At 50.9% G+C, this 14,648-nt stretch overlaps 1 protein-coding gene across 4 annotated transcripts in view; it reads left to right on the top strand.

Annotated features, from left to right (window-relative positions):
- MYH9 (myosin heavy chain 9) overlaps nucleotides 1–6,297 on the top strand; it is an 85,858-nt gene extending 79,561 nt beyond the window's left edge. For all 4 annotated transcript variants that reach the window (XM_081591420.1, XM_081591418.1, XM_081591419.1 and 1 more), the window contains 7 exons: nucleotides 798–926; nucleotides 1,800–1,888; nucleotides 1,989–2,112; nucleotides 2,329–2,537; nucleotides 3,197–3,305; nucleotides 3,410–3,582; nucleotides 4,745–6,297. In XM_081591420.1, coding sequence (XP_081447546.1) covers nucleotides 798–926; nucleotides 1,800–1,888; nucleotides 1,989–2,112; nucleotides 2,329–2,537; nucleotides 3,197–3,305; nucleotides 3,410–3,582; nucleotides 4,745–4,877 — 966 coding nt within the window. In that variant the 3' untranslated portion in view covers nucleotides 4,878–6,297. The remainder of the gene's footprint in view (nucleotides 1–797; nucleotides 927–1,799; nucleotides 1,889–1,988; nucleotides 2,113–2,328; nucleotides 2,538–3,196; nucleotides 3,306–3,409; nucleotides 3,583–4,744) is intronic.
- Nucleotides 6,298–14,648: the final 8,351 nt, after the last annotated feature.

The following is a 14,648-nucleotide window of genomic DNA, read 5'->3' as shown; positions in this document are numbered from 1 at the left end:
AAACAAGTGTAAAGCTAAAAGTGCAATGGCGTTATAGTCACTTAGTGGCAGTTTTCTAGAATAAGCCAGACATGACTCAGTCCAGCCTTAATGGACAGTGACAGACGGTTTCAAGCTGGTGAATCAGTGCAGCAGTCCAGAAACAGAACACATGCTTGGCCTTGTCAATAATTAAAAATAACAAGTTAAAAAAAACCCAGCTCTGAGATGCCTCATTATACCCCGCAAACCAGCAACAAGAACACATGTCAACATCTGGTGCTGGCAAGGTCGTGGGCCGTAGATGCATTGATAGTGGTAGTTCAGCCGTTACCACCTGGCCACACACAATAAGGCTTGTACCCTTGGGCCTGGGGAATCCCAGTTTGGGATTTACCTACAAAAGAAAAGGGGGAAGATCTTTAGAGTTAAAATGAATCACAGGAGAACAAAGGACATAGGCTTATGTCTTGTGGTTGGGGCTAACCTGGCAGGTGGTCCTTGACCTGGAGCATGGGATCCAAGTCAACCAGAAGTGGTAGAAAGTAAACAGAAATGCAGCTGGACTAACACACACCCAGGGCCTAACGCTGCCACAGGTGTCCTTTGTAAATCCTAACGGTCAGAAGTCTGTCAGTGGTGTAGAACAGAGACTCTTTGTCTTCACTCCTGCCCTTTGATAACTGTGTGAGCTGAACATGGGCACAGGCCGAGAACCAGCCACTGGTCCCTGTTGGTGAGGTGTCCTCTGGTGGGGAGGGGCTGGTGCACGGGAGTGGCTGGGGTGGTGGTGCCAAGCCTCTCCTCCCCGCCCCCAGGCCCAGATGAAGGACTACATGCGGGAGCTGGACGACACGCGCGCCTCCCGTGAGGAGATCCTGGCGCAGGCCAAGGAGAACGAGAAGAAGCTGAAGAGCATGGAGGCCGAGATGATCCAGCTGCAGGAGGTGGGCTGGGTGCAGTGCGCCCTCTGACCAGCAGGTGGCAGCCCAGAGCCTCCACTCACGAGCCTGGGTCACCCGGGAACGCCTTGAAAAATGGGCCAAGCTCCAGCCGTAGGCAGGGCTGGTTCTTGTTTCTGAAAGGTTGCCTGGCAAGGTTTCATTAAGTTGGAAGGCTCCTTGGAAGGCCCCCAATTGTCACCATTTGGGCCCGACTCCCTTGCACAAGACAGGGCTCTGTGGTAACCACCGCTGCCCACTGTGACTTGGTGCCTGGCGAGTAGGGGGCCCTCCCAGAGGCTTCCCTCACTGAGTGTCCCCTGGCGGCCTCTTGCCTCATGCAAGGCTGGTTGTGAAAGCGTTCCCCAGGCTCTAGACCATCTTCTGCAGAGAGGATGCTGGCAACCGAGTTCTGCTCCTGGCTGGGCCAGGTAGCCAGGCTTCCTGTCAAGACTGGCTGTGCCCTCCTGCACATGTGGGTTTCTGGTGAGGCTGCCTCAGCCTCAGGATGAAGCCCTCTCCCCTTCTGGCTTTCAGAGCCCTGGCACCCTGGCCTTAACTCACGTCTCTGTCCTGTTGCCCCTGCTTCCTGTCTTGTTGGAAAGCAGAGGGACCAGATTTCCATCAGGCCAGGGTGACTTCTTATTTATTACAATACCCCTGGCTTAGTTTTTAGCACTTAGATATGGGGGCTATGTAAACATATGGTGCCTAAGCTGTGATCTCAGAGGGGCTCGTGAGAATGGGCTTCATGGAGGAGGCAGACCTGGGAAAGGGGCTTGAGAAGAGGAGGCCAGGGGCTCAGAGTACTGGGAACAGAGCGGGGGGGCTGTCGGCTGTGGGGGCCCCCGTGGGTCACGTTCCGGGTTCCCGTGGCAGGAGCTGGCAGCTGCCGAGCGCGCCAAGCGCCAGGCCCAGCAGGAACGGGACGAGCTGGCCGAGGAGATAGCCAACAGCAGCGGCAAGGGGTGAGCTGGGGCAAGCATGGCATGTTCCACTGGGGGAGGTGGTGGGTGTGGGGGCTCCCCGCTCCAGCTTAGCCACTCTTACCTGCTCCACCCTCCCCAGTGCCCTGGCATTGGAGGAGAAGCGGCGGCTGGAGGCCCGCATCGCACAGCTGGAGGAGGAGCTGGAGGAGGAGCAGAGCAACACGGAGCTGGTGAACGACAGGCTGAAGAAGGCGAACCTGCAGGTGGGCAGCGAGGCCTCACTCCACACCGGGCCTCCCAGCAGAAGCCATCCAATGCTTAGAGGAGGACATCCTGGTGCCTGCACTGTCTCCTTGGTTCCTCTCTTTCGGGGGTTGAGCTGCTTCTGAACCCTTCCTATTGGGGAGCTCCCTCTTCCAGGAGGATCTGGTGATGAGGGTCCCCGCCTTCCTTGAGGTCACCAGCCCTTCTTCCCACAGATCGACCAGCTCAACACCGACCTGAACCTGGAGCGCAGCCACACCCAGAAGAACGAGAACGCAAGGCAGCAGCTGGAGCGCCAGAACAAGGAGCTCAAGGTCAAGCTGCAGGAGATGGAGGGCACCGTCAAGTCCAAGTACAAGGCCTCCATCGCTGCCCTGGAGGCCAAGATCGCACAGCTGGAGGAGCAGCTGGACAACGAGACCAAGTGGGTGTTCCTCGCCCACCACCCAGCACCATCTGTGGGCCTCTCGGTGTGCCCATCCCTGATGCTGTTTCCCTCCATCCCAATGGGGCTCTCATCTTTCTTCCTGGGGCCTTTTGCTAGGGCTTTAGAGTTTGAAGAGGAGCCCACGGCCCACTTCTAAAGTTGGGCCTGGTGACTCTCTCAGGGCTGAATCAGAGAGAGGTGGTGGTTCCCACTCCCTGGGCAGCCCATCTGTGGACTCAGCAAGACAGACTTCTTTAGGGGTGAAAGTGAAAGTCACTCAGTCGTGTCCGACTATTTGCGACCCCATGGATTGTAGCCCACCAGGCTCTTCGGTCCATGGGATTCTCCAGGCAAGAATATTGGAGTGGGTTGCCATTCCCTTCTCCAAGGGACCTTCCCAACCCAGGGATCGAACCTGGGTCGTAATGGGCATCAATCATTCTTTTTTTCTAGCTTTATATATGCTCTCTGAGATGTGTCACTTCCTTGAGCCTCAGTTTCCTCATCTGTGAAATGGGGCTAATCCTAATGCCTTCATAAGAGCATTGATCAGGGCCTCCCTACAGGGGACAGGCCAGTGAGACCTAGACATGGGTGGCCCAGCAGACCCTCCAAAAGAGCGGGTCCCCCTGAGTCACTGTATTTGTGCCTTGCAGGGAGCGCCAGGCAGCCTGCAAGCAGGTGCGTCGGGCCGAGAAGAAGCTGAAGGATGTGCTGCTGCAGGTGGATGACGAGCGGAGGAACGCCGAGCAGTACAAGGACCAGGTGAGTTGGGACGGAGCAGGGCCCTGCCCCGAGGCAGCTGAGAGCGGGGTGGGCCACCGTCATGTGGAGTCCTGACCTGGGCCCCTGGCCTTGTGTCTCCCCAGGCGGACAAGGCATCCACCCGCCTGAAGCAGCTCAAGCGGCAGCTAGAGGAGGCGGAGGAGGAGGCCCAGCGGGCCAATGCCTCCCGCCGGAAACTGCAGCGCGAGCTGGAGGATGCCACTGAGACGGCGGATGCCATGAACCGCGAGGTCAGCTCCCTCAAGAACAAGCTCAGGTGAGCCCCACCAATCGCCCCTGCCCCACCCCCTCACCCACACCCGCCCTGCCCCGCGACCCTTTCTCCTCCAAAAAGTTACTTTGTCCTAAAAAGCAGAATTCTGACCATGAGGCTCTTGTAAACTCAGTCCCCTTTCTCAGCCCTGTCAGTGGGCAGGGCACTTACTGACACCAGAAAGGTGCTTTTCAGAAAGCCCTTCCTGGTTCTCTGGCCTCCTAGGCTGTAGCCCAGCCTTTTGAATAACCTCTCTGGGTGATTGATTCCCATCCTGCCTGAAAAGTCTGTTCCTGTCACAGTCCTTAAACCCGATGAGAATGTTTTTAGGTTTTGTGAACTAGAAGTTGCTCAGGGCCACCCAGCTAGTCCCTGGCACAGCTCAGGTCAATCTTCCAACCCTGATCAGCTGGAGAGGGCTGCTTGGCATTTCTCAAAGGAGTGTCCCGATCAGGCAACGTGAAATGGTTGAGGCAGAGGGCCTTTTTAGTCGAGATTCTCATTGTTGACCTCCTTTTCCCAGTGATCCTTTTTTTTTTTTTTAAGCATAAAAGCAACAGTCTAGTCAGTGTGTATGTTGTTGGTTTTCTTATCTGGGACTGGAAGAGATGCCTGTTTGTGTACACTGTGCACTGTCAGCCTGTGTCTCGTGATCTCACCTGTTTGGTACCAAGTGTGACAAGAGGGTGGTGTTTTGCAGAGGTGGCTCCATCTGCTCTTGCGCCTCCTTCTGTTGTTTAGTTGCTCAGTCGTGCCCGACTCTTTGCGACCCCATGGACTGTAGTCCAGCAGGCTCCTTTGTCTGTGGGATTCTCCAGGCAACGATACTGGAGTGGATTGCCATTTCCTTCTCCAGGGGATCTTCCCAATCCAGGGATCGAACCCGTGTCTCCCATATTTCCTGCATTGGCAGGCGGATTCTTTACCACTGTGCCTCCTTTTAATCAGCCCCCATTACCTGACAGTTTTTTGCTGGTGTTTGGGGTGAAAGCAGGAAGCTTCAGTCACCCCCTTATCGTGAGCCCTCCTGTCCCACCCCTGAGCACCCCTGTCGCTTCTCCCTATGGGATGTCAGGAGCTAGTCTTCCTCTGAGGTTGCTTTGAAACATATGAGCTGTGCTGTGGCCGCCTGGCCGGCCCTGCTAACCACTGCCTCTGCCCCCAGGCGTGGGGACCTGCCGTTCGTCGTGCCCCGCCGAATGGCCCGGAAAGGTGCCAGCGACTGCTCGGACGATGAGGTGGATGGCAAAGCCGACGGGGCTGAGGCCAAAGCTGCCGAGGCCAGAGCTGCCGAGTAACCGGCTCTTCTCCTGCTGCCCGGAGACAGACGTCAGCGACGCCGCCTCCCCTCCCCGGCCCCCACAGCACCCCCTCCTTCCTCTTGGGACTGCTGTGACTGTGACCCCGCCTCGTCCCCCCAGGCTGGGGAATTCAGGCCTCCCTCACCACCCCACCCGTCCCCCAGGCCTCCCTGAGGGCGTTCGGCTTCCTCTGCTGCAGCCCCCCCTGCTCCCCTCCCACCCCCACCCCGAATCTGATACCAAAGAGTCAGGGTCCTGGGCCCAGGCCCAGGGACAGAGTGACCAGCCGGATCTCCCGCTCTCTCTCCACAGAGCACAAGATGGTGAGGCGAGGGCAGGAGCAGGCCTCCGGGGATGGGCAAGAGGGTTTTCTATGAATCTATTTTTCTTCAGACTAAGGAGTTTCCCTAGCCCAGCACCCCAGAAGAGTTCTCACTTCCCCCCGCCTCCACCACCAGCTCTTCCCTCTCCCTCCTTTGCTGTTGGCAATCACACTCGGTGACCTCACACCCTCTGCCCCACTGGCCCCCCTGCTCCTGTGGACTCTGGGTGGTCCAACATGAGCAGACCTGGGGGTCCACCTCTGTGCAGGGCACAGGATGCCGGGGGCGGGGAGGGAAGGGCCTTCCTCCCCACCCTGCTGGGCAGCGCCACTGTCCCCTTCCTGCTTCTCAGATGTCTCAAGTGCAATGATGACCCCTTCCCCTCCTTGGCCGAGGGCAACTCATCCCTGCCACAGCAGGGCTGTTGGGCCAAGCAGGCAGGACCTAGGGGCCAAGCTGGAAAGGCCAGCGGTGGCCTCTCCCAACACTCTTGGGGACCAAATATATTTAATGGTTAAGGGACTTGTCCCGAGTCTGACAGCCAGAGCAGTGGAAAGGGCCAGGACTGGGGCCCGAGGGTAGTTGATCAGCACCGTTGACTCAGTATAACTCAAGACGCTGCCGTCTGCACAGACATTTTTAAAAGAAAAAGAAAACATTGTTGTCTTTTCTCCCTCTCACTGTAATGAGTGGTAAAATTCCTAGTCTTTATCACTGCCTTTCCTTCAGAAGCACGTCTAGAAGAGAATAGCTTGTCCTACACTGGTCTACACTGGTGGCTGAATTCCCTTGTATTCCTAACTATTTTGTATATGCTGCATTTAGACTTACTTATGGCAAAGAAGGCATTTTTTTTTTTTTTAAGGAAACAAACTCTCAAGAAATCATGAAGATATATTAAAGCTCCATATGCCTAAAAAGCTCTGAATTCAGGTCCCAGTTGCTGTCACAAAGGAGTGGACAGAACTCCCACCCCCGCCCTTTTTTTATATAATGAAAGTGCCTTAGCATGGTTGCAGCTGTCACCACTACAGTGAGCTGGTTTACAGATGTTTTCCACTGAGCGTCACAATAAAGAGATCCTTGTGCTACGAGCCACGTGTCTGGAGGCTGTCTGTGCCCTGGAGCAGGTGGCCTAGAAGGCACTGTATCTGGGCCCCCTGGAAGGGACTGTGCTGTGCTTCTGCAGCAGGTACCTCCTTTGTGCGATTTCTGGAAGCTTCCAGGAGTGCAGCACGGTTGGGGCCCAGGCTTTAATAGGGGATGGTGGTCATGCAGAAAGGCAGGCTGGCCAGATTCAAGGATGCTACAAATGTCTTATAAATCTTGGTTCCTTTCAGTTACTGAGCACCTACTACATGCTGGACACTGAGCTGGCTCAGGGGATAGAGATGCCAGCTTCTAGGAAGTTCCTTAGTCATCAGACAAGGCAAAGCCTGCCCTTTGGAGGTTCGTCCCAGGGGCTGTAGAAGCAGGAATGAAGGAGTTGGTGCCTAAGCCTGTGGGTGCTGGGGCAGAGGCTTTCCATAGGACTGTCAGCTTTTGTTCCTTCATTCTTTCAGCAAAGGCTGAGGCCCCTCACCAGGCACTGGGAGTGTGAGGACAGTAAAGACAGATGTCCTTGCAGTTGCAGGTGAGAGGGGAGGGAGAAAAAGTCTTTCCTTAGAGAAGGGATTGGGCTTGCACTTGATCCAAGGTGTGGACTCTAGCAGCCTATCTGCATGCAGGTTCCCTCTCCCCCCCAACCCAGGTCACTATTTGGCCAGCCTGGTTGCTCAGGAGAGCTGCGGGCTCCTAGACCAGATGCTTGCCAGGCCTCCAGCAGCTGACCTGCCCAGCCTCTGAGCAGGTGTACTTTTGGGCCCTGGGAAGGGAGCAGCAGGAGGTGATGGGAGAGGTGGGTGGGGGCCTGCACTGGAGTCTGGGGCCCTTCTTCCTGTCAGTGGGGGCCCATTCCCATAGAGGTTCTGGGGTCCCTCCCCGCCTCTCCCAGCTGGTGGTGGCTGCAGCGTTCCTTGGCTGTGGCTGCACCCCTCCATCCTGCCTCTGTCTCTTCGTGCCCTTCTCCCCCTACTCTCTGTTGTCTCTGTGTGTCTGATAAGGGTGCTAGTTATTTAGGTAATCGATATTGATCTCAAGATATTTCATTTCACTTAAAGGATTTTCAGAGACCTATTTCCACCTAAGGTCAATACACAGTTGCAGAGATTAGGTCGTGGACATATTTTTTTGGGAGCCACCATTTAACCATTTACAGGACCAACAAATATTAGTTCTCCCCCTTAAGGTCCTATGGATTGGCTGTTCATCTTGTGCCTGGGGAGTACTGGAGGGTGCCCACCTCTGCCCACCAAGGGGGAGGGAGCAGTCTCCAGGGCTGCCTGACCGCCCACCAAGCATGAGCATGAGAGTCCGGGGTCTACAGATCCCAGAGTCCCTTGTGGAAGGGAGGGGTCCTTGCTCCCTCTCCAGGCATCCACGTGTGTCTGTGGAGCCTAGAGCATGCTAATGCCTCCCCTCATCCAGCCTCTCTTGTTCCCCCTGCTCATCCCTCCTCACTGCTGGCCCCTGAAGTGGACCATCCGCCCTGGTCCCCGCAAGTGCTCACCTCTTCATTTGCCTCCACTGAACAGTCAACTTTCCTACTGGTCTCTGACTGCTGGCATTAGAGACCTCTTCATCCCTAGCTCTGCTCGGTTGCTTATTTTTTCCAAAAATTCCAAATCTTGCATCCAGACTATGGTTATGAGCACATGGCTGGCAAGTGTCTGGCCCACCGGTTCTGTGCTGAGAATGTTAATCCAGTGTGCTATGTGCAAGGCCACTGTACAGGGCCCTCTGTACACAAGTGAAACTACACTAATCACAAAAGAAGAGGGTAGACCTTATCACCTAGATTCCATCTTATTTTTCCTGGGGACCTCAGTGGGCTTTGCCAGTGACACTGGTGATTTCTGGTATTGGAAGAGTCTGTTTTTAGAAGTTAGTTTATCAGATAAATCTTGACTACTGATGGAAAGAAAAGGATGGGCATGTGGATAATTAAAATCGATGAACCACTGGAAGGGAGACAAGTTGGTAAAGTAGAATGACCTTGAACTCACCTCCTCTCAGGAGCACACCAAAAATCCCAACTTACTGCTGAACAGCTATTGATAAAAAAGACTGGAATCTACCAAAAAAAAAAAAAGATACATCCAAAGACCTAAATTAGGAGAAATCATGAGACAGTAGAAGGTGTGTGCTTACAATATAGTCAAATCCCATCTCACCCAGGTGAGCACTTCACAAACTGGAGAATAATTATATTGCAGAAGTCCTCCTACAGGAGCGAGAGCTCTGAGCCCTCTGCCAGTCTCCCTAGCATCAGGAGGAGGGGCCCCCACATCATTTGGCTTTCAAGGCCAGTGGAGCTTAATTGTTAGAAGCTCCACAGGACTGAGGGAAAGACTCTACTCTTAGAGGGTGCACACACCAGGACCCAGGGTAAAAGCAGTGACTCCATAGGAGCCTGGGCCAGACCTACCTGCTGGTCTTGGAGGATCTCCTGGGGAGGTGGGAGCAGTTGTGGCTCTTTCTGGGGTCATAAAATCTGGTGGTGCACATAGTGGGGAATATTCACCTATGTGAACTCACTGCAGGTAGAAATCTTGGGTCCTTGGCACTGAGACCTGATCTCACCCCGCTACTAGAAATCCTCAGGCCAGACAACCAATAGGTTGGGAAAACAGGCCCACCGTTCAGCACACAGGTTCCCCAGACTTGCTGAGCCCACAGCCACCTCTTGACACAGCCCTGCCCACCGGAGGGCCAAGACCTGGCTCCGTTCACCAGTGGGCAGATGCTGGCCCCTCCCTGCAGAAAGCCTGCACAAGCCTCCCCACCAGCCTCACCCACCAGGGGGCAGACACCAGAAACAAAAAAACTGATCTTGTAGCCTGTGGATGTGAGTGTGCAAACGCGGGTCAGAACTACCTGCACCAGCTGGTTCCTGGCCCTTGGGTGACGAGAGGGGAGTATACTACTGGGACTCAGGACATTTACAAAGGGCCAATTCTCCAAAGTCGAGAAACATAACTCACCCACTACATACAAGTAGAAATTTTAACAAAATGAGATGGCAAAGAAATACGTTCCAGATGAAGGAACAAGATAAAATCCCAGAAGAACTAAGTGATGTGGAGATAGGCAATCTACCCGAGAAAGTGTTCAGGGTGATGATTGTAAAGATGACCCAAGAATTTGGGAAAAGAATGGATGAACAGATCGAGAATTTACAAGAAATTTTTAGCAAAGAATTAGAAAAGATAAAAAACAATCGGAGTTGACGAATACAATATCTGAAATGAAAAATACACTAGAAAGAATCAATAGCAGAATAAATGAGGCAGAAAAATGAATCAGTGAGCTAGAAGACAGGTAGAAACCACTGCTGTGAAGCAGAATAAAGAATGAAAAGAAATGAGAGTTTAATGGACTTTTGGGACCATATCAGATGGACAAACGTTTGCATTGTAGGAGTCCCAGAAGAAGAGAAAGGGCCTCAGAAAATTTTGAAGAGATAATAGCTGAAAACTTCCCTAACATGGGAAAGATAACAGTTGCTCAAGTTGAGAGTGAAACATAACTCACCCACTATATACATAAAAATACAAATAGAAATTTAGAAATAGGAATAGAGTCTCACACAGGATTAACCAAGGAGGAACATGCTGAGACACATAATAATCACACTGAAAAAAATGAAAAACAAAGAGAAAATATTAAAAGCTACAAATAATATACAAGGAGGACATCCCTGATGGTCCAATAGTTTAGAATCTGCTTTCCCATGCAGGGGACATGGATTCAGTCCCTGATCTGGGAAGATTCCACTTGCTGCGGGCAACTGAGCCCATGCACCACAAGTACTGAGCCCATGCTCGGCAACAAGAGAAGCCACCGCAATGAGAAGCCCACACACCACAATGGAGAGTAGCCCTTGCTCGCTGCGACTGGAGAAAGCCTGCACAAGACAACAAAGACCCAGTGCAGCCAAAACAATAATAATAATAAATTTTTAAAAAGACAACACAGCACTGCTGTCAAGGAGCCACAATCTGAGGGGAGACAGGGGAGAGACAGACTGTTTCAGGATGCATCACTGTGAGAAAAAATATGTATATACTAGGGAATATTCATAAGACTATCAGCTAATCTTTTAGCAGACACTCTGCAGGCCAGATGGGAGTGGCACTGTATATTTAAAGTTATGATAGGGAAAGCCTACAACCAAGGATACTCTTCCCAGCAAGGCTCTGATTCAGATTTGTTGGAGAAGTAAAAATCTTCACAGACAAGCAAAAGCTAAAAGGATTCATACCAACAGTCCAGCTTTACAACAAATACTAAAGAATTTCTCAAGGGAAAACAAAAGACCACAATTAGGAATCAGGAAAAATTATGAAATGGAAAAGCTCACTGGTAAATGCCAACATACACTAAAGGCAGGAAACTATTCACATGCAAATATGATATCAAAATTAATAATCATGATAGGAGGAGGGTACAAATGCAAGGTATTTAAATGCATTTGAAATTAAGAGACCACTTTAAAATGATTATATATATATATATATATATATATATATATATATATATACACATATAGATCGCTATACCAAAACCTGAGGGTAACAAGCCAAAAATCTATAATGAGTTTACACACAAAAAAGAAAAAATAATCAAAACACAACACTGAAGATGGTCATCAAATCATAAGAGAACAAAAGAGGAAAAGGGAAAAGAAAGACCTATTAAAACAAACTCAAAACAACAAAATAAGATCACTCATCTCGATAGTTACCTTGAATGTAATCCGATTAAATGCTCCACCAATAGACATAGATTGGATGAATGGATAAAAAAAAAAAGACCAATATTTATGCTGTCTACAAGAGACCCACTTCAGATCTAGAGACACATATAGACTGAAGTGAGGGGATGGAAAAAGGTATTCCATGCAAATGGAAAGCAAAAGAAAGCTGGAGTGTGGGGGCCTCCCTGGTGGCTCAGTGGTAAAGAATCTGCCTGCCAATGCAGGAGACACAGGTTCAGTACCTGATCCGGGAAGATCACACATACTGTGAAGCAACCAAGGTGGTGTATCACAACTATTGAGCCCTAGAGTCCGAGAGCTGCAACTACAGAGCCCACTGAAGCCTGTGTGCCCTAGAACCTGTGGCCCCCAACAAGACAAGTTGCCACAATGAGAAGCCTACACACCACTAGTGAGTTGTCCCCACTCGCTGCAACTAGAGAAAAGCCCACACAGCAACAGACCCAGGACAACCAAAAATAAAAGAAATGAATAAATAGAATTATATACATATAAAAAGAAAGCTGGAGTAGTGATACTCATATCAGACAAAATAGCCTTTAAAATAAAGACTGTTACAAGATACAAAGAAGAACACTACATATGATTTTTTTAAACTTTTTATTTTGTATTGAGATATAGCCAATTAGCAATGTTGTGATAGTTTCAGTAAATAGCAAAGGGATTCAGACATATGTATACATGTATTCATTCTCTCCCAAACTCCCCTCCCATCCAGACTGCCACATAACATCCAGCAGAGTTCCATATGCTATGCAGGAGGTCCTTGTTGGTTATCCATTTTAAATATAGCAGTGAGAAGGACACTACATATGATTGAGGATTCAATCCAAGAAGAAGATATAAGAATTGTAAATTTATATGCACCCAATGTAAGAGCACCTCAATATATAAGGCAAAAGTTATCAGACATAAAAGGAGACACTGACAGTAACAAAATAATGTGTGTGTGTTAGTAGCTCAGTCGTGTCTGACTCTTTGTGACTCCATGGACTGTAGCCCACCAGGCTCCTCTGTCCATGGAATTCTCCAGACAAGAATACTGGAGTGGCTAGCCATTCCCTTCTTCAGGGGATCTTGCCAACCCAGGGATCAAACGTGGGTCTCCTGCATTGCAGGCAGATTCTTTACCATCTGAGCTAGTGGGGGACTTTAACACTCCACTTACACCAATGGACAGATCATCCAGACGAAAGATTAATAAGGAAACACAGGCCTTAAATGGCACATTAGACCAGATGGACTTTATAAAGCATTCCGTCTGAAAGCAGCAGAAAATGCACTCTTTTCAAATGTACACGCAACTGTCTCCAGGATAGATCACATGCTGGATTACAAAGCAAGTCTTGGTAAATTTAAGAAAACTGAAATTATATCAAGCATCTTTCCAACCACGACACTATGATAGTAGAAATCAGCTACAATAAATAAACTGCAAAAAACACAAACATGTGGATTTTAGCCCTGGTATGTTTCACTCAGACTTTCCACTGGGATTACTAAAACATCAATATATTCGTACCATTTTTCAGACGAGAAAACTGAACACTGTGACAAGCCCCTCCCTGAGACTACTTTAGTTGAATAAGGACCTGAAGCAGAAACAAAATCCTAGTCCCTGTGGCCCAGTAGATGAAGGCCAAATCCTATGGGTCCCTCTCTTGACCTTCAATGCTCATCATAACCCTGCCCCAGCCCATTTGCCCCACCTCATCTTCTGCTGTTCTGGCCATCACCCCAATAGGCCACCCCCTCTCCTTGCCTCCACACTTTCACACTACAATACTTTGGGTCAAGTGGACAAAAGTCAGGTAGAAGAACTAGGTCCAAATATCCACTCTATTACCTGCTGCCTTGGGCAAGTCACTTAACCTCTCTGAGTCTCCCTTTCCTCAGCTGTAAAGTGAAGAAAGGTCTAAAAGGCCCAAGTCTCAGCCTAGCACCTGCCTGCCACACCGTAGACTAATTAATGTGCAATAATTGAAGGAAGAGGGGCATTTACTGTGCCCCCAATGAGTGCCAGACCTGTGGAGACACTGGGGATAGTGTGGTGAACTGGCAGACACAGTCATTGCTTTTCTGGAGATTTTTCTCAAATGGGCTGCAGATGTGGTTAATGGCAGCAGGAAGTGAAGTAATTGGGGCTTTGTAACTATGGGCAGGATTTCTCCCGAGCTGATGGCCTTGGGCCAGGGCCGAGGGTGGGAAGCACCCTAATGTGACAGCAGAGGAGAGGAGGCTTTGAACTCCACAGCCCTCCCAACCCCCTCCCCCACCCCATTCATTCAGCTTCAATGGTGGGAGCCTGAATCTGCTTTACAGGCCTCCCTGTAAGTGGCGCCCCTAGCACTTAGCAGTTGGAGGAAGTGAGTTCCGAGAGCTGCAGAAAAGGCTGATGAGAGGAGAGGCCTTTATAGACGTCACCCATGCAGTGAGGCCCAGCCCAGTGGCCCTTGGCAACACCCCAGACTCAAGTGGGCCCCTTGGCAGGAGGACCTGGCTGGGCCTCTCTCCGGCCGCTCTCTGTGAGACAAAGGGCTGAGCAAACAAGCCCCGATCTCTCTGGTCCCGCCTGAACTCTCCACCTGTCTCTGCTTCTCAAACCCACACACACTTGATCATAAAATGAGCAGGTGGGAGTGGAGAGGGGGGTCAAGGGTTAACCAGAGGCCCCTCAGCAGTCACTTCAGGTCTCCACTGTTTTCTTCAGAAACCTTGGGAATTTTGCTTTTCACTTCCTGATACATCAGAGTCTAATTTCCTAGAACCCGATTCCCTCCTCTCCTGCCACCAAGGGCCGGAGTACCTCTGACGGCAGAGAAGTTCCCCTTCCCTTCTAGCCATGGCTTCCCTCAGTCCCTGGCACAGCCCCTGTCCCCACAGACACGCTCCCCACTCCTTACAAGGCAGCCTTCCCGTCCTCTCCTCCTGGATTGTACCTCCCACCGTGTCACCAAAGTCCTTTGAACCCGACCTCCACTCTGTACCACAGCCATTTGTTTTTCTGACTGCCTCAGCCTCCACGGTGGCCACCCTCTATGCCCCCAGTCCTCAGCACAGGCCTAGCCCTTAGGTGGACCACGCGGGGCAAAATGAGAGAATGAATGAATGAATAGGAACGGTGGTGGCCACTCAGAGGCTGTTGTCAGCTTTCCAGAGGTGTCCACACCCTAATCCAGGAAATCTGTGAACATGCTGCCTTAAAAGGCAAAGGGTTCCTTGCAGGGGTGTTTACATTAAAGATCTGGCGATAGGAGGAAATTCTGCCCTGGACTGCAGATTCATCCTGGACCTGAAAGTTCTGCCGTCCCTTCCTGACAGCCTGCCTGGCAGACTTCAGACCTGTTTGGCCCTCCCACAGCTGCAGAAGCCAGTTCCTCACCATCAATCCATCCATCACTCAGTATTGTCCACTGAAGAAAAGCGCAACCTAAAAGTTGAGGATTACTTTATATTCATTCAGTGACCTTACTGAGACTAGTCCAAGAGCCAGTCTCTCGGGAGCTCTGAGGGGCTGTTCCAAAGAGGTAAAGGAGGAGACAGGATGTATAGGGTTTTTTTCTGGAA

The sequence above is a fragment of the Giraffa tippelskirchi genome, chromosome 4 (genome assembly GCF_054371585.1).
Source record: "Giraffa tippelskirchi isolate mGirTip1 chromosome 4, T2T-mGirTip1v1.2.pri, whole genome shotgun sequence".
Taxonomy (NCBI): domain Eukaryota; kingdom Metazoa; phylum Chordata; class Mammalia; order Artiodactyla; family Giraffidae; genus Giraffa; species Giraffa tippelskirchi.
This window is presented reverse-complemented; position numbering and strand designations above follow the sequence as displayed.